This window comes from Hipposideros armiger, unplaced genomic scaffold (genome assembly GCF_001890085.2).
Source record: "Hipposideros armiger isolate ML-2016 unplaced genomic scaffold, ASM189008v1 scaffold_135, whole genome shotgun sequence".
In the NCBI taxonomy this organism is placed as follows: domain Eukaryota; kingdom Metazoa; phylum Chordata; class Mammalia; order Chiroptera; family Hipposideridae; genus Hipposideros; species Hipposideros armiger.
Window position 1 is genome coordinate 2362263 of NW_017731485.1, and position 21830 is coordinate 2384092.

General features: G+C 48.9%; 1 protein-coding gene across 1 annotated transcript in view; it reads right to left on the reverse strand.

The window, feature by feature from the left end:
• Positions 1–8445: 8445 nt before the first annotated feature.
• OTOA (otoancorin) overlaps positions 8446–21830 on the reverse strand; it is a 49159-nt gene continuing 35774 nt past the window's right edge. Inside the window, exons 23-28 of the mRNA XM_019649919.1 lie at positions 20605–20760; positions 15729–15871; positions 15365–15501; positions 14769–14866; positions 11243–11438; positions 8446–9031 (exon numbers count right to left, since the gene is read on the reverse strand). Coding sequence (XP_019505464.1) covers positions 8961–9031; positions 11243–11438; positions 14769–14866; positions 15365–15501; positions 15729–15871; positions 20605–20760 — 801 coding nt within the window. The 3' untranslated portion in view covers positions 8446–8960. The remainder of the gene's footprint in view (positions 9032–11242; positions 11439–14768; positions 14867–15364; positions 15502–15728; positions 15872–20604; positions 20761–21830) is intronic.

Below are 21830 nucleotides of genomic sequence, written 5' to 3' on the forward strand. Positions count from 1 at the left end.
CACTGCCACAGGGGCTGCATCTTACACCATGGAGAGCATCGTGGCCAATGCTTGAAAACGGCCCTCTTACAATTATTCCCTCTTGGCCACATATCCTTCAGGTGGACTAGCTTTTGTCAACTCTTTGCCCGTCCGCTCACCTCCACCCCAACTTCCTCTCTCTTCGTTTAGGGCAATCCTGAGGTTACCCCTTCTCAGTCCATGAGTCCCCCAGTCATCAGCTTTCATGTCCAGAGCAGAATTTTCTACAAAGCTGAGCCAAGAGCGGGGTTCTCGTCTGCCATTGGCAGGTCCTTTAACTATTATGGTCTACTTAACAGCCCCTCATCTTTTATTATTTTTTTATGGCAACGGGGTCGGCTAGACAGGGTGTTCCTGGTCCTCATCATGGTTGTTAGTGCATTTGTTCAAACAAACGAAGAATACAATAGGCTCCCACGAGGTATTCTGGGCATGCTCAGCACCCACACTCCTAGTTCTAAAGGAAGAGTCACCATGAGGAGGACTCACATGGACCCCCTTGCCACAAGGCGGCGTCATCGCGGAAATGTCTCAAGTCTAAGCTGTTGGTTTGTTTTCATAAGAGCATGGGCAACTTCTTGGGCCCACGATTCCAAGGCTTGTAGCAGCTGCTTCTCAATACTGCCCCCGTTAAACCAATTAGGGGATTAGTAATTAAATAAATCATAAAAATCAGGTGGGATAGTATCATGCCCACATCCACTTCCTGGTTTGGACACTCTAATGGGGTCCTGCAACTTATCGTCAGCTGGAGGATGCCTATATGGAAAAATCTGTAACTCTTGCACTTCTTAGCGCGCTCTCAAAAAATAAGCAGTCGTCATCATCCTATAGATCAGACGCAACTTTAAAAATTAATTATGGCAACCCAGCTGGAAACACTCCATGGCTGTACTTCTTCACGCTTTGAGGAGGGACAAAACACTTCACCATTTATTGAAGCTGCAAGAGCAAAATGCAAAGTGTCGGAAAAGCCAGGCAGACACCACGTCATAAAAGTACCTCCGCTGACAGAGTCTGAGTTGCAAGCCAATTATCCCAGAAGCCTGAGTGGCGGCTGCCTCCCAGCTCTTGTGGCAAGATTACCTGCTATCCTGGGCTCTCCCAGGGTCCCTGCACTCCTTCCTCAGCCTGAATCCTGAAAAGGTCCCTGTGCCTAAAGGGTCACCATGCATGTGTTCTCCCGTAATCCTTGGCACAAGTGTCCTCCAACAGACCAGGTAGGCCCATGTGCAGAGATGAGAAGAACACAGCAGCTATCATTGACCGGAAAGTGCTAAGCCCTCTGCATCCATCATTCTCACTCAATTCTCATCACACGACCAAGAGTTAGATAAAAGACTCCACGGTTAAGCCAGCAATCCCAAACCCGAGACCTTCCCAGGCGGCTTCCTGCTCCCATGGCCATTGGGGGGAGGGGGGGCCTGTCTCCTCACCCCCACCTTCATCTCTAACCCTTCTGGAAGCCTCTGCCCCTCCTCCTCTGAAGTCGAAGAATTTATAAAAATTCTTCTATAAAAAAAAGCACACCGCATCTTTCTGAGGTGTGGAGAGAGGCGAAGAAGCACTCCTGCCTTCAACCAAGAGTGTGAAGAATAAACGTCACAGAACCCGGGATACATTTTTTAAATGCCTCTGGGAAGACCTGTACATCAAACAGCATGTGTTCATGTCTCTGCTCTTCAAAATGATCACGCAGGCACCTGACGTTTCAGCAAAGAAACCCATTAAACAAACAAACCCCAAATCATAAAACCCAGACTCAGAGATGTGTCCCTGCTCTCTAATGAGTGTCCACTGCACAACACATCTGTGTCCTCAACAAGCCTGAAGGTTCTTATCTTTGTTATCTGTCGGTACTGGTAGCAGAAATATTACATCTCTGAAAAGAAGAAAAACATTATTCCCAGAGCTAAAACAGAAAAGGCTCTGAGCTATTTAGGGCTAAATTAATTCACAGTTTCCAATACACCAAAAAGAATACATGAGACTATTTCAAACCTCTTACCTACATTCAAGTGTTAATTTCCAAATCAGCCTTAGAATATACACAATTACATTCAAATTCTGCTTAAATGTCACACCAGCCCCCATCCAATCAGTTACACCATTTAAGTCTTTCTCTAGGGAAGGAATCAGGTTGTCGGATAAGCAAACCTCAAGGGAAGCTTCGACATCTGATTCAGGTAGATGTTTCCAGTCCCACTAACCTCTTTTACCAGGATATCAGTCCTCATAATTTATACACAAGTTTACCTGAACTGCAGGTAAATTTTAAAATGCTTCTCTTGGCTGAGTTGCTGAGTTTTGTAATGAGCACATAACCTCAGGTCCTCCAAGCACAGATGGGCTGTGTGTGCAGGGCACGAAGGGACCTGGTCAAGGTGACGAGTGGGGACAGAAACCCAGCCCTCGCTCTGGTCGCAAGTTAAGCCACCTGGCCTAGTCCAGAGGACTCCATCCTAGAGGAAGGCATGTCTTTGGGCCATTAGTCCACCCTACGCAGAGGACACTTCTTACAACTCACCTGGCACCTCTTTGTAATTCACCTACAGAGACCGGCGGTGCCAGGTGTGGCTCTGGGCACCCCCCCCCCACCTGTAGCTACCTCCTGAAGGCAATCACAAGCCCCGTGAAGCAGAACCAGGCTTGGTCTGTGCCCTCCTCGGGTCCAGCCCTCCCCTGCTACTGTCTGTTTCAGGCCTCACCCTTTTTTCACCTTTCAATTGCCAATTCCATAGACTGCAAGTCCAAGACCCATTCCGATTCTTACTTTGCCTAGAAATGCAAGTTTCCAAGAACACGCGACCCTCAAGACATACAGATGGCTCTGTAAGGCGCATGAATACCATTTCAGAGATGAAGAAAATGTGGCATTACAAACGCACACACAATGTAGTTGGGTGCCCAGGTGGATGCCCAAGAAATCTTGAGACGAGCAAATTTGAAATTAAGTTTCTGTCTCACAGCATCATGTGAAAATGGCTGGACAGTTTCACCGGGGTAGGAGGGTATGTTTGCGGTGGGTTCAATTTAAAAATAAGGCGCGTGGACATGGGGATTCACTGTGGGGGCTGCTGGAGGAGCTCAAGAGACAGAGTGCTAGGCTCTGGAGCTTGCTGAGACACACGCCATCTACATCAAGATGCTATCGTCGGAGAAAACCAACAGCGTTTCCCAAAGAAGCTCCACCCATTATATCGGCCGGGAGGCCATTTTCTTTTTCCTTCTCTGTAAAATATTTTTTCCAGCTTTACTAGGGTATCCATGACAAATTAAAATTGTCTACATTTAAGGCACACAACACAATGTTTTGATATGTGTATACGTTGTGAAATGCTGACCACAATCAAGCTAAACATATCCAGCTACTCATATAGTCGTGTGTGTGTGTGTGTGTGTGTGTGTGTGTGTGTGTAGTGAAAACACAATCTACTCTTTTAGCAAATGTCAAGTACATAATACAGTATTAACTATAGTCACCATGCTGTACGTTACACCCCCAGGGCTTCGTCATCTGGCATAGCTGAAGCTTTGCACCCTCTGACTGTCACCTCCCCATGTCACCCCCACCCCCACCCAGCCCCTGGCAGCCACTGTTCTACTCTCTGGTTCTACAGGTTCAATTTTAGATTCCACACATAAGTGAAATCACACAGGATTTGTCCTTCTGTGTCTGGCTTACTTCACTCAGCGTAATGGGCCCCAGGTTCACCCACGTGGTTACAAATGGCAGGATTTCTTTCTTTTATAAAATCGAATAAAATTCTGTTGTATGTAGAATACCACATCTTCTTGACCCGTTCATCCGTTGATGGACACTTAGCTTGTTCCCATATTTGGGCCACTGTGACTAACGCTGCAGTGAACACAGGGGTGCAAAGAGCTCTGAGACGGTTTCGTTTCCTTTGGCTATACACCCCGAAGTGGAATTGCTGGGTCATAAGGTAGTTCTATTTTTAATTTTTTTGAGCAAACTCTGTACTGTTTTCCATGCTGGCTGCACCAATTTAAATTCCCACCAACAGTGCACGAGGGTTCCCTTTTCTCCACACCCATGCCAGCATGTGTCATCTCTTATCATTTCATAACAGCCATCCTGACAGGTGGGAGGTGACATCTCATTGTGGTTTTGATTTGCATTTCCCTGATGGTTAGTGGTGTAGAGCACCTTTTCATGTACCGGTTGGCCATCTGTGTGTCTTCTTCTGAGAAACGTCTGTGCAGGGCCTTGGGGCAGCCACTCTTAACTGCACGTGTTCACTTGGGATTTTGCTGCTTCTCGCATGGGCAACTCTGTATATTCTGGGAGAAGGGCAGCGAAGGTTCACTTATTAAATGATGTTTAGCAATTCTTCAGGCAACTGCCTGAGAGGGAGAGTGAAAAATAAGGGGGAAATTGTACAAATAAAGCAAGGTTTGCTCTTATTTGTATAAGTTACTCTCACGGGTCTGCAATTTTAAAAGTACACTTTAATCTACTTGGCAGCTTGAGTGGCATTTTCCTGCACTATTTGTAGGATGCTGGAATCTCCTTACTGGCTACTATTTTTCGATGCCACGTACTTCTTGAACACATGGTAGCTCCTCATTCATTCACTCATTCATTCATTCATTCAACACGTTTATTGAGCACCTGCTATGTGCCAGACACTGTTCTGGGTACTGAAGATAGATCAGTAAACAAAACAGACAGAAATCCTTACACCCTAGAGCTTCCATTCTGGGGTGGGGATGAGGAGACAGGCAATAAACCGAAACACAAATAACTGTGTAAGAGGTCAGATGTGCTACAGAGGAAGATGGACCAGGGAAGGAAAACACTGACAATGTCAGGAATGTGTTTTCAGATCAGGTGGTCAGGGAGGGGGCCAAGAGGTGACACTGCAGCTGAGACCTGAGTGAGGTGAGCGATCCGGGAGGGAAGGTGGTGTAAGCGCCTTGCAGGCAGAGAGAGGCAGCAGTGCAAAGGCCCAGAGGCAACAGGTCTGGGGTGCCGGAGGTGGGAGGGTCTCAGACACGTGGGGGTGGGGGACAGTGCTTGGGCCTTGTAGGTGATTTGAAGCACTTTCATTTTGACTCTCATCTGGCAAACCAGTGGCAGGACTGGAGCACAGGGATCTCACTTTTTCCACATGTCCCTGAAGCAATAGGCTTCTTTGGCCCCGTCACCATCTCCATCTTTGGCAAGGCTGTGATGTGTTACTGGGCGCTGAGAATTGTTTACTCTTCACTGTGCAGTCGCCAAACTCAATTTATTCTTCCTCCAGCCTGGCGAGGGCCTGGCTACTCCAGCGCCTCTCCAAAATCCAACTTTGTCACACATGGCTTCTGTTTCTAATGGCTGTAATTGAGGCATAATTCAGACACCACACAATTTACCCATTTAAAGTGCACGAGTCAATGGGTTTCTAGGACAGTCACAGAGTTGTGCAGCCAGCAACACAATCAATTTTACAGCATCGTCACCATCCCCAAAAGAAACCCTGTACCCCTGAGCAGTCACTCCCAATTCTGCCCTCCCCTCTGCACACCCCCCCCACCCCACCCAGACCCTGGCAATCACAAGTCTACTTTCTGTCTCTATGGATTCTAGACATTCCAAATAAATGAAATCATACAGTAGATGGGCTTTTGTGACTGGATTTTCACTTAACAGAATGTTTTCAGGGTTGATCCGTGTTGTTGCGTGCACCTGTGCTTTATTCCATCCTACGGATGGACCACGTACTGTCTGTCCATTCATCAGTTGATGGACAGTTGGATTGTTTCCACCTTTTCGCAATTATGAATAATGCTCTGACTTATATTTTTTTTTAAGGATCATTCTGGTGGTTGTGTTGAAAACAGACCCTCGAGGGGCAGCCCTGAGGCAGGGAGAGCAGCCAGGAAGTTCTTGCGAGGATCCGGAGGAGAGCGCCCGGTGGCTCCCACGTACTCATAGGTGCAGATGGCAGAAATGGCCACCTCTGCTTCTGCTGGACACCTAGACAAGCTTGTCAACACGACTTGGAGGAGACGCCCGAGAGAACTAGAATTCTCTGTAAAATGGACAGCGTCTCAGAGACTGCAAAGGGTTCCCCGGGGCCAGTCTTCTGGGAAAGGACAGCCCCTCCCTGCAGATGCCATCAGCATATCTCTAGCCTGACTCATCAAAGGCCAATGCGGTCTTCACCTGCTGGCAAGTTCCAGCTCCTCCGAAGCTCAAACAGGCCCTAGGCCCCTTCTGAAACAATCAGTCGTGGGGCAGAGGAGGCGGAGGGCTGTGAGATGAACTGCTGGGGCGGCTGAGAGTCCCGGAGTGCTGGACGCTGGACGTCCTGGGCGGACGTGTGCAGAGGATGCTCGCTTCAAGGCTTTGCACATGTCACACCTAGACACCGTGGGGCCTGGCAATCCCTCCGTGCTGACCTTGTTACTACACGCAGGTGTTATGAGGAGCAATACAGATGTTTATAAAAGCCGTCGGGAGGAAGGATGGGAAAAGAACTTTGAAGGACAAAAAATACCTACTATTTAAGCTGTTTACTGTCTCCCATGACAGCAAAGCCAGGTAAACACACATACACACATGCATACACGTACGCACACACACCCCAAGACACAGCCCTCTCTCCCTGCAGCTGTGGTGAAGCCCTGGGGACCAGGACTGGAGAGAATCACTTCCCTCTAATTCCTCCTGGGTGGTAAAGTGACGTCGCAGGAAGACTTCCAGCCCCCATCACGCCAGGCTCAGCGTTTGGAGTGGGCCTGAAGGTGGGGTCTCTGCAAAAGGGTCTAGCTGGAGTGACACTCAAAGTTACCAGGATGGCACAGGTCTTGACCAATCAGCACCATGGCCAGCGCCCTGCCACCTGCAGGCAAGGGACCCTGCCGTCTGCATCCACCTGAGGGAACGTAGAAGATGGAGGCTGGGAACCCAACAGCAGGTTGGCATTGAAAGGTGAAGGGCACCTGCCAGTGTGACCGGCTGCTTTCCTGCATGCAAAGGACCACACGTTTCAACCGGGGACCCCGGGGGTCCTGCAGGCATAAGCTAGATTTGTCTTCCAGCCCGAGGCAATTGCCAATTATGTGTGCTGTGAGGCGAGCTGGCCTCGCGCCAGAAGAGGAGGTGAAGGGATTATGGAATCTCTCTCTCTGATCAAACTTACTAGAGAAGTTAAGGGACACCCACCCATCCAGGCGGCCCCATCGCGCGAGGTGAAAAGTCAGGATCCAAATCCTATGATGTGAGAGGCCTCCGACAAGCGTTCCTTCACCCCTCAGGCTCAATGCTCTCATCTGGGAAACGGGAACTGGGCATCGTAACAGCATCCACCTGGCAGGGTGGTGAGGACAATGACATGCGCTAAGGACACAGGTAAAGCCGGAAGCTTCGACACAGGAGCCAGGTCTGTCACCCAAGATGGGGAGAACAATCCAGGAGTTCAGCCAAAAAACGAACGAGGGGACGGGAACGCGAGACACAAAACTACATGCCGTTGGCAGCGTGAGGTTGGACGCCAGGGAGAGCGGTTTCTGTCGGTGTTGTTAGTCCAGGGAACACTGCGTGCGATCCAAGGCCTTGTGATCAAAATATGCTCAGACACCCGCCCGTCCAGCATCCCTCTCCAAGCGGCAGGACTGACCCAGCTACACGGGGGCTGGTGTGGCTTGCAACAAACAAGATAAATGACCTGAGCTTCAGAAGCGACACAGGCGCCACCTCCCCTCCAAGGAAAGAAAACCAACTCAGAGCCGACATGCCACCCGAGGGCCACACCTTCCACACGCTGGTGTTTCCATTTTCTGTCATCAGCACACGTGACCTCTGAAAGAACACCAAGTCTCTCCGACACCTCCCCAGGCTGCCCTTTAAAATCCACCCACCTCTTAGGGAACGCCGGGGAGTCTGGGAAACTCATGCAGGCTTTCTTCTTATCTCCAGGCGAGATGTCTACTGTAGCCGTGTGCCCAGGAAGAGCGCGCAGGGCGTACTGGTGGCAGAACAGGAGTACCCAGGCTGCCTAACTTGCCACCTCAGAGATGCCATGAGAATCGTCTTCGCTGGCTGGCTGTGAGAAGGCGTAACTCCTGGGACGTGGCACCACTGCTGTCCCCACCCTCCCTGAGCCCAAGGCCAAGAGCGTCCTGCTAACTTCCAGAAGTCACTTCAGCCCAGCCTCCAAAAGGACGGGGCCAGAGGGCTCTGCCGTGCCATAATCACATGGGTGACTACTTACGCAATGTATTTTCTTTTATTTCGACCCATCCCCAGGGCCCAGAGCAACTGAGATCAGAAAGAGCCACCACCTTCACCAAAAAAAAAAAAAGGAACTTTTGGAAAGCTTAACTGATAACTCCACAGCCACCCATTCGGCTGATGCCCGGGGAAATGAAAGGCACCTGGAAAATGTATTTAAAAATTGATTTAACGTTGAGCCATGTTAAATGTTTTAATTTCCAAGCAATGAAATGCCCACCAAAACATCAATTAGTCCCAGCAATCAGGCAGGAATATTGGCTTCTGTTGAGGGATTCATTTATTTCCGCTCTGCTAAATGTCTAAGAAGGAGAAACCCAATGTAGCCTGCAGCTCCGAGGAAGGGGAATTCAGGCCGAGTGGGAAGCATCAGGCTCTGGTTAAACTGTGCCTTTGCCTGCCCCCAGCTCGCCAGCCTTTGTCGCTGGAGAAAGAGCAGTGACTTGTAGGTACACCCCTCCCTTCCCTCTGCACAGCTTCTGTCTCCAAGCTGGAAACCAAGAGAGGGCTGCAGGTGTCCCCCTGTTCAGGACGCAAGCCCACTTAAGAACATGCAAGATCGTTTTTAATAATTATTCTTCCTCTCGGTGCCTTTTCAGTTTCAAGGCCCCTGGTCTCCCGGCCCTAGTGGAGGCTCTGGGTCGAGGCCCCTGGCCCGCTGCTTGGGGCCCCAAGGGCGATGCACGCACGCCGCTCACCACACGAGCTTGGGCACTAGGACCAGCAGAGGACAGCCAAGCCAAAGACCCCCGGGGACGGAGGCTCCTAAAAGGAAACACAAGACAGAGTGCACGGGGTCTCGGCAGCCCGCGGAGGCTGGATGCACCAAACCCACACCCCTGGGCCTCCCACTGGAACCACTCGCTTGGCCTCGCCAAACCTTGCTTTGCTGTCTCTTAAACGGGAATGACAACCTCCCAAAAGGCAGCTGGGGTGGTGAGAATTCAATGAGACTGCATCAGCTGGTCCAGAACTGCCTTCATCCAAGAAGTCACCTGGGGAGCTGGTTAAAAATGCAAACTTCCAGGTTCTCCCCTGCAGACTCGGATTCAGCAGGTCTGGGACCCGGCCCAGGAATCAGGATTTTTAAGCCTCACTCCCAGGTGATTCAGATAATGAAGCAGGTTTAGGAAACAAGGGGCCTGGCCTACAGGAAGGGTTCCCCGTTCCCCAACTATCTGCCCACTCAGGCCCCGGGGTGAACAGGGAAGGGCCTCTAGGATCGTCCCTGGCTGAGAACCTGCACCAACACCCTTTCAAAGGGCCCTCGCCACCTCCTGACACTGCTGGTTCAATGCTGGGGACTTGGCAATCTCCATCAAAATGACACACACACATGCCCTGTGACCCGGCTAGCCCACACCAAGAGTTCACCCTGCAGAAAACTTGAGCAGATGCAAAGTACACAAGGTCATTCATTGGCTGTCGCGTTGTTTGTAACAGTAAAAAAAAAATGGACACAAGTGAACCGTCTGCCTACAGACATCTAGTTAAATAAAGTTACGGCGAAGCCAGAAAACCAACAACTCATAGCTCCTATGGACGGGTGTGGAACTGTCCCCAAGGCACATTGTCAGGTGAAAAATCTGAGACGCAGAACAAAGCATAGAATGAGCTTTTGTCAGAGTGCAGAGACCATCTAGAGATATGCATAGAGTATCTCTGGATAGGTATACGAGAGGCTAGGAACACGGGGTGGCTCTGGGCAAGGGAACTAGGTGGCTAGGGGACAGGGGACAGAGGGAGACGTAACCGCATTCCTTTTCAGACCTTACAGCTTTTGAACCCTGTGCATTATCTATTGTGTGCATTATGCGACACACACAATAAACACTGTAACATTTAACAATAACTTCTAAATGGATGCACATTATATTTCAATGAAAAGTTGTTAAAATAATAACAGTCCATCAAATGGCACAGCTCTCGTTTGCAAGTGCCACCTCGGGCCATGTGTGGCAGCAGAAATTGAGAATTCCTCGACTCACCATCTCCAAGGGAAGACAGGAAAAGGGAGAGTGGAGGCTTTCGTTAAGCGCCCAGTTTTCTCGGCTCTCTGGGTATTTGCTCAAGCGGTTCCTCTCTACCTGAGATGCCCTCCACCTGGCTGAGTCCATCTTCTCCCCACCTCGGGCCACAGCTTAGACAGCACTGTCTTCAGGAAGTTTCCATGGCCACGCGCCTGCTCCCCAAAGCCTAGGTCCACTGCCTCTCCTGCATGTTCCCCATCACAGCACCTGTCACGCTGCCTCAGGGTCGCCTGGGTACCTCTATCTCCCCTCCCCCCATGCTCAGTGAGGATGGGGGACACATCTGGCTTGTTCACAACTGTCTCCCCACATCTTAATCCAAAGATGGGGCTCACTCAAGACAGCAGGAGTCACCGGGAAGTGGGAGAACCAGGTGGGAGGAGAGGAGCAAGAAAGGCAGGCGGGAAGCCACACGCCCCACGCCCCTCTCTTAACTCGGCCTCAGCGACCATCACCTCCCTTGCTTCTTGCCTTCCCTGGTCCTGGGAGCTATCACGTCATCTTGTTCGTTCCCCAGACAGCCAGGCCTGTCTTGCTCACGTCTGTATCCCCAGCCTCTACCCCATATAGTAGATGCCCAATACGTATTAGTTGGATTTATTGATTAAAATTGCAGAGTGAGAAGGTGGGAGGAGGCAAAGGGGCCACTGAAATGAATGTCGTCCTGAGAGACTCTGATTCGATGGATTCTGGGTGGGGTCTGCGGAAACTGTCCCCCCCCCAAATTGCTCCCCCCATTGCCTTTCAAATGCAGCCGCGTTCATTTGCATACGTTTGGTAACGACTTTGGATTTTTCTTTGAAGGCAGACTCTCCAATCACTGTCAGAGACCCCACCCTGAATCTTAGGAACGTTCCCGCCCCAGGCCCTGCAGGGTGGACCAAGGGACAGGGATGAGGGCTAGGGCTAAGGCTAGGGGACACAGGCAGGGGGCTGTCCTGCTCACCTGGCGGAGAACACGAGGAGGGGGTCCGGGTGGGGCTGGCGCTCGGGGGCGCGTCCAGCCAGGAGGGAGTCTTGGCGCCATCTAGCGCCCGCTGGAGGCTCTGCAGCTGCAACACGCTGAGCTGCCGGCGCTGGGCCGGGGTCACCGCCGCGGCGTTCCCAGGGCCCAGGGCTGCGATCTGCTCCGGGGACAGCTCCTGCCGAGAAAGGAAGCAGCGCCCTCAGGAGCGACCCTCCACGGGCTCCCCAAACCTTGGCCTATCCCCCCCAGGAGCCGCAGAACTCTGCCATCCCCACCTACCATGTGTGCTGCTCTTTAGGATTTTCCCTTAAAATCAGATCATTCTTTCGCTACCAAGATACATTTTATTTTCTAAATGAAAATTTCAAAAAATGGGAAACGAGAATGACTTGCCATCACTAATCATTAAAAATAAGCCAAAAGAAATAAGAACAGCATTATAGAACCCTAGCTAGATTTTTGTAGGCCAACATCTGAACCCCAGGCCTTAAAAAAGGGGGGGGGATTTTTAGAAGTATAACAGAGGTGTTAAAGACATTTTAGCTCCCGATGGAGATTTCCTCCTCGAAGTAGTCAGTATCAAAGGAGAAGTGAAAAGAGGATCAGGGGCCGGCCGAGTGGCTCGTCACGTAAGCGTTGGCTTGGGAGCGCCAGCTCTGAGCAGCAGGGCCCCGGTTTGGATCCCACATGGGGGCCAGTGATGTTGCACCCTCTACACCTAAGATGGTGAACAACAGCTCGACCTGGAGCTGGGCTGCCGTGCGTCTCTGGCAACGGTGTAGGCTGCAGTGGGGCTACCATGAGTGGCCGGCAGCCAGAATGAGCAGCCACAATGCCGGCGACCCATCTGCCTCAGCCGGGAAGAACGCAATGATAACAATACCAACATGGGCCAGTGAAGCCACGTCCTCCGCAACTAGACTGAAGAACAAAAGGATAGCGACTTGTTTGTTCCCCTTCCCCGATTCCCCAATGCTGTTCCCTCCCCCCAATTCCCCAATAAAATCTTAAAAAAAAAAAGAGGGTCATGATTTTCTCACTGTGACGTAATGTTATTTAACGCTGTCCATGGTACCTCCCAGCGCTTCCAAGTCCCCAACCTGAGACGCGCTGATGTGGGGGAGAAAATGCAAGCCTACAGGTCTTGGGACGCTTGAATCTGTGTCCCAGTTCTGCCGCATACTAGCTTTGTGACCTTGGGCAACTTAGAGGGCCTCTCTGGGCTTCTGGACTAGATGAGGGGTAGCACAGAGAACTCATCTCCTGAACGCCATGGGGCTGGGTCCTGCGAGGGCTCAGAGGAGGAAGAGGTGGGATCTATTAGAGATGTCGGCCATGGACACCGGAAGTGGGAAGTTCTGCTGCACACCCTGTCTTTGAGGACCCAGACCAAGACATTTTCTGATGTCACTTCCAGCTCAGAGGACTTGGTGACTAGTCCCAGTGGGTCTGGAATTCTGCTTTCGTGGAGGGACCTCTAACATCAGAAGCCAAAGATTCTGAGAAAGGGGGTCACGCTCCCTCATTCCTTCCTCTTCTCCTTCACCCTCTTCTTTCCTATCTTGGGAGATGCAATTCTGGAATCAGGTTATTCCCCGGCTTAGAACCCTCCTCTGCTCCACTTCCAGGACACAGCTCTAGCTCCAGAATGAGGCAACGAGACTGTCAAGCTCTGGGTGCTGTCCACCTCTCCAGCCACCCTCCCCCCAGCACACTTCACACCCAAGTTTGCAGCCCCCAGGAGGCAGCGCCTTTGCCCTGTTCTTCTTTTTGCCTGGAACACACTTCTTCCCTCTCCACCTGTCCTGTGAGATCAGCACCATCGCCTTCCCCTCACCACACACACACGAGCATAGGTGCTCTTCTGGCTTACAGCTCACATCTCCCATTAACAGAGTCTGCGTTATAAAAATCATCTGTTTTCCCAATGTTGCTGACTCACCACCCACAGGCCAGACTGAATCTCTAGGCCTGCCGCCCTGTTTTAAAAAAACAAATACAAAGGGGTTGCCAACATTTAATTACCAGGAGATTTCACAGGGAAAATGAAGACTTCTGAATTCTTAAAAAACAACAACAACAAAAAAGGAAAATCCAGCAATCCTGGGCCCACACTGTCACACTGCATTAAAGTGCAGAGATGAGCCGCAGCCCCTGTCTACACAGGGCTCTTCAGTTCACATCCATGCTGACCTGGCCCACTGCACTCCCTCATGTTACCTTCCAAGCTCCTGAGGACACTGTTAGACCCATCCCCAGGGTGCACCTAGCCTGCAGCCTACCACTATGTAGGTGGTCTATCGAAATTTCTGGAATGAATACCTGAGCAAGGAAGCAGTCACAAACTACACTCCAAATAAGACCAGGACAAAGTGCCTCGCAACGTGCCAGCATCCAGGTCCAGGCAGAGGCCCCCAGACAGGCGGCTCTATGGCCTTGAGGTCTATTTCTTCATTCTCAAACCAGCTATCGCGCCTGCGCTGTAGTGGGAACTGTCCAGGGTGCTGAAGTGGTTCAAGGTGTGCTGTCTTGAAATGAACCAACGATGTGGCATCATTTGTGTGTCTTATCCAGTTGTGGAGGACAGATTGTGTTCCCAACTTAACCCAGCAAGCAAGACTACCAGGGTCACTCCCCATCAGAGCAGGCTGTCCCCACCAGACACTCCCCTGATCTTCTACATGGATAGAAAGCAAGGACCTCTCATTAGATACCCTGCCTCCCTAACTTCAGTTGATCCAGCTGCACCCTCTCAGTTTTTCCCACAGTAGTATGTCGCCTGTCCTACTGTGGCCTTCTTAATACTTTTCTTTAAACGAATTCAAATATTTTCAGTGACGTGTTTTTATCTTTTTTTTTGACACGTGTTTTTAAAGGAAACATTATCCAGGTCCACAATTCCTCATCTGCAATTCTGGAGTCCAAAAAGAAGTCTCAAAAATGAAAGTTCTTTCTAAAGTTTAAGACAAACTCATTTGCCAGCAAAACCTGACCTGAATTTATGTGAGAGCATTTATAGTCTCTGTTTCAATTAGTGTGGCTTGTCACTAATTTCTTCACAGAAATATTAATGTGTTTGCTTATAAGGTGCTTCCTCAAACACTGCTGGGGGTGTTAAGTTACATAGTGTAGATTCACAGAGTGATCTTTCTAAAATCTAGGAAATTCTGAATTCTGAACTATCTCTATTCCCCAGGGTTTGGGATAAGTGAATATTAAACTCGCCATACCATCATCATAAATGGGAAATCAGTGCCACATGCTGTGAAGAGAAGTCAACCATAAAAATAAATACAACTAAAACATAAATTAAAATGTTAAGAAAAAAAACTTTTTAAAAAACTCTAAAATTATCTTGTGACACGTCCATTGCTGGCATCCAGCTCCCCTCTGGCCCTGTCGGCAGAAGCCTGGTTGCAAACCTAGAATCCCAGCCTACCATCTGCTTCCCTGTGATTTAAAACGAGGTCAAGCCCCCATTCTTCTAAAGGAACCGAGGACCTACTTTGAATATCTCATCAGGAAGGCATCTGATTGCTGATGGCTGAAAATACGGCATCAAATCCTTGTCAAGCATTCGTAGCTCTTCCTTAGTTAATCCAGCTGGGGAGAAAAAGGAATCACAAGGGTTTAGTTCAAGCCAGTGGAGCTCTGCTTGTTTTATTAATGCTGCTGCATAATGTACGGGTCTGTGTGTTCTGGGCATGCAGCGTTCCTTCCGAAAGGCCCTGAACATTGCACTGGGAAGCAAGTTCCTTCATCAGCTCAGGGGAAAAAAAAAGTGGGTCACATGAGCCCTGATTGGTCTCCTACAATGAAATGTACCCCCTGGAAGGTACCTTTTCAGATTGTGCATGAACCTATTTTGGGGCCAATTCAATCACATTCTAAACCACTTCAGTGTGCACAAAACCACCAAGAAAACTTGTTCAGAAAGCAGCTTTGCACACCCTACCCTCTGTAAGTGCATGTGCCAAAATCTACGTCCTACTGTCACTCTACAGAAGTGCACTACACATGGCTAAGGGTTCTATTTAGTGTTTCTGTCCCCAGATTTAAGGTTGGAAAGGGAGAGAAAGGCACGCTCCTGGCGCCTCTTACCTGCAATGGTTCCAAGCTCCTGCAAGACAGAGCTGGACCACTGGGTGGGATCCCCAAACACAATTTCTGCTTTCCTCTTAAACTCGGCCAGAACGTGGGTGTCACACAGCAGGGTCCCGATTCTGGCCACTGCCACCCTAGTTAAGAGGGAAGGATATGGTGTGAGCCTGGAAGGCTCTCGAGCCAAAAAAAACCCAAAAAAAACAAATGGTGTGTGGAAGGTAGGTAAGGCTCAGCATCAAGAAAGGGTCCCCTATTTTCCCCTGGAAAGGTGACCAAGCGTCAGGAAGCAGGGAATGCCTTGCTGAGGGGATGACCCCATCAGTCAATCCTTTGCCATTTTGCACACCAGCGTTTCGGTTACCTGAATTCTGAGATCTTTATAAGTGAGATTTCGGAGATGCTCAAAGCGCAGAGGGTCGCCCCAAATCCAACTAAGTGGAAGCTCTTGAGATCCTGGACGCGATAGCCTGAATCCTCCAGGAATCCTTGCAGAATGCACTGAGCCTATAAAAACGAGGAAGGACAGGAGATGAACTCTCCAGGGATGACCGAGACCCCTGAGCTGAGCTAAAGCAGCAGCCTCCTTCCTGAATGAGCCCCCACCTCACTCCACTGAACTCTCTCCCCGTTGCGAACATCGTAACCACTGCTTCCAGGCTGGCCCCCCTAAGGAGCTGCTTTTGCTGAGCCGGCGCCCTCATCTAAGGAAGTGTCTTGAGGCAGTGAAGTTCCTGTCGCCTTCACCAGCATTAAAGGAACTGGGTCCTGGGTCTGCATCTGCTGGCTTGCTTCCTTCAGTCACTCACGACCTTCACACAGCTTAGGCATTTAAGGTCTTCTGCACCAGGACGCAACCTTCTCCAGCATCTGTTTCTACAACTTTCTGACAAAACCTTGTACATTCCTGGCTTTGCGCCTTTGCTCAAATCAGTCCTTCCCTCTGACATGCCCTTCCAGCATTCCCAACTGTTAACATCCAACCATCCTTTTATTTGGGGACTTCAAGTGTCACCTTCTTTGTGAAGTCTCTTCCCTGACTATTTCAGCCAGAGTGAAGTTTTCTTTCTCTGAGATCCTACAGAAATAGCTTTGCCCCTTGTGTCTTAATTCCAGAGAACAGTACAGCAAATGCTTTGGTGCTGAAAACCACACAGGATCTCTTTAATGAGCTTTGATTTAAGGGGGCCGATGTGTCGGGTCCCTGAAGTTCTAGAACACTGGTCGTTCATTGTCTGTGACTTTCCTGGAGAGCATCCTGAGTTCCAGGGGTGATGCTATGGCCTGGTCCTGACCACTCAGGTCATCTCTTAGCCTGGCTGCAGTGACTGCTCTGGATCAGGTATGCGATCCACTCAAAACCTTCCAGGACTGTGACTGGAACCTTTAGGAGAGAAGGTCCAGTCTCTGCCCTGGACTGGACCTCGGGAGGATAAACCTCTGTATCTGCTATAACTCACCATGTGAAAAGAACCTGCCTCTGAACGAAGCCAACATAAAGGAAAGCAGGGTCCAAACATGGTGAGAGATAGAGACCTGACAATAGTATTGAAGCCCCTGGATCCAGCCATACCTGGACTCCACACGTGGCCTTTTCCACTATAGGAGTCAATCAATTCCTTTTCTGGCTCAAGCCACTCTGAGTTGGGTTTGCTGCCACTTGTCAGTAAATGAACCTGACATATTTGATGTACCTATGTTCCACCCAACAAGGGATCCAAGTCGGGGGATGAGCTGTAGAATAAAGCCTGGACCCCTCCGTGCTCATGGCGGCAGGTGCAAAAGATGACAAGAGGACAAGCACTCACAAGGCAATGATGGGGAGAGACATCCAAGGGCAAATGTCTCCTGAATGGGAGTGAAGGTCACAGGGACCAGTGAACTTCCCAGTTCCTCTAACCCCAGTCCATCCCCTCCACACAACAAAGGTCATTACGGGCGTTGCGAGAAAGTGTTGGCAGCCTGAACTGTTGCCGTGGGATTCCACTTTTCATGCGGCTGTTGCTTCCCCATCCTTCACGTCTGTCTGCACGCTGCTTCTTCCAAGAAGACTGCCTGGATTGCCCCACTCCTGCCCTCACGATTTCCATGAGCACACTGTCTGTGTTCTGCTTATCACTTACTAAGAATTTAAAATTTTTTCATCTTGATCATTTACTTTTTGGTCTGGATTTCCAAAGACGCACACCATATCCAGCCACAACTACCCTATGAAGTATTAATATTATCCCTATGTCACAGATGAGGAAACTGAGGCACAGAGAGGTTAAGGAACTATGCCAAGGTCACACAGCTGGTTAAAAAAAATGGTTCTAGGATTAAACAAGGCGGTCTGAGTCCAGAGCCTGTACTCTTGGCCAGTGGAGATATTTGGGGTGCCCGCAAAAGATGGAGAGCCAAGTCAGCCTTTGACCTGTTTTTATTAAGTCTTCACAGTCAGGTTTCCCTGGCTAGCTCATAGCAATATGTGTTCCCCAACTATCAAGCATGCCCATTTTAAAATGAAAGTGCAAAAATACAATTCAAATCAAATTACTCTGCAGATGCGGTATTAAATTGTCCTTGCCGCTGGAACCTGGAAAATGCAAGCTCAGCCTGCCAGGTGATGAGCCAAAATATATTTGCTTCAATGACTGGACCAGTGTGTCTGTCAGGATGCCAAGACAATTAACACCAACACTTTTAAGCAATATTAACCACTGGAAAATGAATCGCTGTGAGATTTCCATCTCTGCGCATCCCGCCGGCTTCTAGGATAGGCTCTGTTTCCTTATATTGGTTTTGAAGCTGAATTATCCGTTAATATAGTTTCAGCAGCCCTGACTATTAATCTAGAAACATGCATTTAAGGGTTTGATTGCAAGCTAAAGTTGAGGAACTGAGGGCAAATGATATATGCAATTGTTAGGTTTTCATACTCTCTCCAAACATATCAGCAAATCTCACTGCATCCATGGGAATTAAAACGGGTGCAAAAGGATAGAGAAACTCTAGTTCCGAAGTTGGGCATATGTTTCCATTTTCTCCCAGGCTGCCCGAGTAGAGTGGCTTTATTATCCAAAGTGTCGTGTGGCACATCTCCACCCAGTCAAAACCAGTTTTAGAGTCCCAGAGTCCCAGGACTACAGAGAGTCAGAGTGGAAGGAACCTCGGATTCCTGGGTCCAATGGTCCCGTCTTGCAAATGAGAAAACTATCCAACTGCCACAAAGAGAAAATGTGATGACGACAATGATAATGATGATGGTGATGATGACAAGGATGATGATAACGATAAAAACAACCGCTTGTTATTGAACACAATGTACCAGCCGCTGTTCCAAGCGTTTCACATGTATTAGCTCATTAAATCCTCATGGCCAGGACCTGCATGGTGCCCAACTCCAGGGGCACGATTCACACTGCGTTCTGTTTGAATGGTGCCACTCAGAGTTACGTGACGCGGCACTCCTGATTACAAATGCTCGGGAGAGTAGGGAACACGCATTGGTTCGCCTGCCCGGCATCCTTCCTCCGTTTGTTTGATGACACCATGCTTTTCCTTTCTTTGGTGAACCACCCCGTATTTATTTCCTCCTGCTGCTGTGATCAAGTACCACAAATTTAGTGGCTTCAAACAGCACAAATCTATCCTCATATAGGTCTGGAGGTCATGAGTCCTAAAATGGGTCAGCAAGGTGTGTTCCCTCTGGAGGCTCTACAGAGAATTCATTTCCTTGTCTTTTTTTTAGCTTCTGGAAGCTTCCTGCACTCCTTGAATCAAAGCCCCATCTTCCGTCTTCAAACACAGCAGCACAAATGTCTCTGTGTGTCCCTCTGCTTCTAGTGTCACATCGCCTCCTGTATCTGTGGCCCCCTTCCTCGCCATTACAAGGACCCTCATGATGACATTGGGCCCACCCAGGTAATCTAGAATTATCTCCCCATCTCAAGATCCTTAACTTACTCACACCTGCAAAGTCTCTTCTGCCACATAAGGTCACATATCCACAGGTGCTGGGGGTTAGGACACGGACATCTCTGGGGACCTTTATGCAGCTACCACACCCCCATCCCGCACTCCCAGGGCCTATGGACCCCGCTGTCTGCTGCACGCCTGGCCAACCAACATGCTCCACTCTTGCCCAGAGTGACCACTCAGGAGCGGCAATGACATGCTTGGAGTCAACACGGGCTTTTTCAAAAATTAATGAGAAAGGGGCATTTTCTGGTGGCGCTGCTAATTAGCTGATACATAAGCCTAGTGCTGAAAATGGCCACTCAGGGCCGCCTGAGAATGACGGCAACACAGAGCAGCTGAGACTTCCCTGTCTGGCAACATGGTGGACCCACTTCCCTCCGAAATGAAACAAATTCCAGGGAGAACTTCTTCAGCCCACGAAGGAGGACCTGACATAGAAATCGCCCTCGCGTCATAAACAACGAGAGATAGCTGAACAAATTGTACGAAATAACAGCATTCAGACACTAGACAAAAGGAGCATGGGACTACAGTCCTGAAAAACAGGAAGGCCAACAAGGTGAGCCCTAACCTTCCCCTCGCTCACCACCCAGAGGCCGTTTCCAGGCCACGAAGCAGGAAAGGGCACCCAAACGAGCCCAGGGGTCCAGCTGAGTTGAGGATACAGAAATCCAAGCTCAGAGAGGTCAGAGCACCTATAATTTATGCTGGAGAGGAAGAAAAGGCACAGACAGAGAAAACGCACTCCAGAAATCTTCTCGAGTCTGGCTGAGCACTGATCTGCACACGCAGAAGTGAAACTCCACGTAAATATTGGAAGGATGCATCAGAGAGCGACAAGCAGAACAATTCCCAGCGTCCATCCAGAGCTGGAAAGGTTCCCATCTCCACCAGCCAGAGAAGAGAGGGCTTGAAATACACAGAGCATCATTAGGTCGCATCCTCGGAAGAACCAGCGTTCAGTAATGGGGACAAATGGCCCACAGAGTAAAGGTCACTCTAGACTCGCCCTAATCAATCTCAAAAGGAAGCTCGAAGGGATCAAACTGATTTGAAGGTAATTTAAATGTACGCCAGAACATAGCCCTATTGCCTCAAAGAGTACAACTAGATCAAGCACTCAAAAATGTAAAATCCCCAATACCCATCAACCAGTCAAAATTACGAAGCCCGTAAGTGAGACAATGTGACCCATAACCAGGAGAAGAATGTCAGTAGAAACAGACTCAGAAGCGACAGTGACGACGGACTATTGAAAAGAGCCAGCATCCTCTGCCTACCTGTCCTGGGGTCCACTCTGTCTGCTGGCTTAGGACAGCCACGGTGTCGATGGAGCTGAGGTCCAGCTGCTCTAGCTCACTCTTATTCAGAGCCAGCGCGATGCAGCCCAGGGAAACTATATGGTGTTCTCGCCAGTAAGGAGGCAGGTCCCAAACCTGCAGGTAGAAAAAAAAAAATCCAGATTACGGACAGGATTTAAAACAGACATAGGGTCAACCTCTTTAATATGTAAAGGTCCTTCGTAAATCAATAAGAAAAAGAGGACTACTTTTGTTGAAAAAAAAAAGGCAAACGACATGGATAGAAAATTCACAAAGAAGATATAAACGTATGGAAAAAAGTTCCATCTCGGTCATAATGAAAGAAATGTACATTAACAACCATCAGCATAACATGTTGACTGATGAGACTGACAAGGAGTAAAAAGAATGACCATTGATGGTGTTAGAACGATATGGGGTAAAGGATAGATACCCTCATGGCTTGATGCTGAGAATATAAATTGGTACAGGCTTTTTAGAGGGAAATTTGGCTATATGGAATGAAAGCTTTTAAAATATTTATACTCTTTGACCCAGAAATTCCACCTCTGGGAATTTAACCTAAGTAAATGAGACAAGTGCCCAGAGAAATATGTACAAGTATGTACCTCGAGGAATTAAAAAACATAAACTATCTAAAAGTCTACTAATTAGCTGAATAAATGCCAGCTACAAAATGAAATATTATGTATCTATTTTAAATACTGATATGGATTGATATTTCTGATATGAAAAGTATGCATTGTATACCGTTGTGTGTGGGCAAGTTATTGAATAGTGAATGTGGTCTTCTTTCCTTTAATATATATGTGAGAATACATGAAATGCCTGTACGAAATATATGTTACCCACATATACAGAAGTCTGGGAAGCTTCAGGTGAATATACCAAACTATCAGCAATGATTATCTCTGGGTCAAAGAGTATGACTGATTTTCTTCTTTATTGTTTTCTGACTTTTCTACAATAACCTTGGATTACATATATAAAAAGTAGAGTTAGAAGTATAATTTTAAGGCACTTAAGGTCTCAGTCCCCTCCAGGGTAACTGTGTATTCCACAACTATCCTAACAGCTCTAAGAAGCCACTCAAAGGGACCTTTAGAAAGAGGCAAACTTCAGGGCAGCCAGTGAGCTCAGGTGGTTGGAGCGCAGGCTCATAACACCAAGGTTGCCGGTTCGAT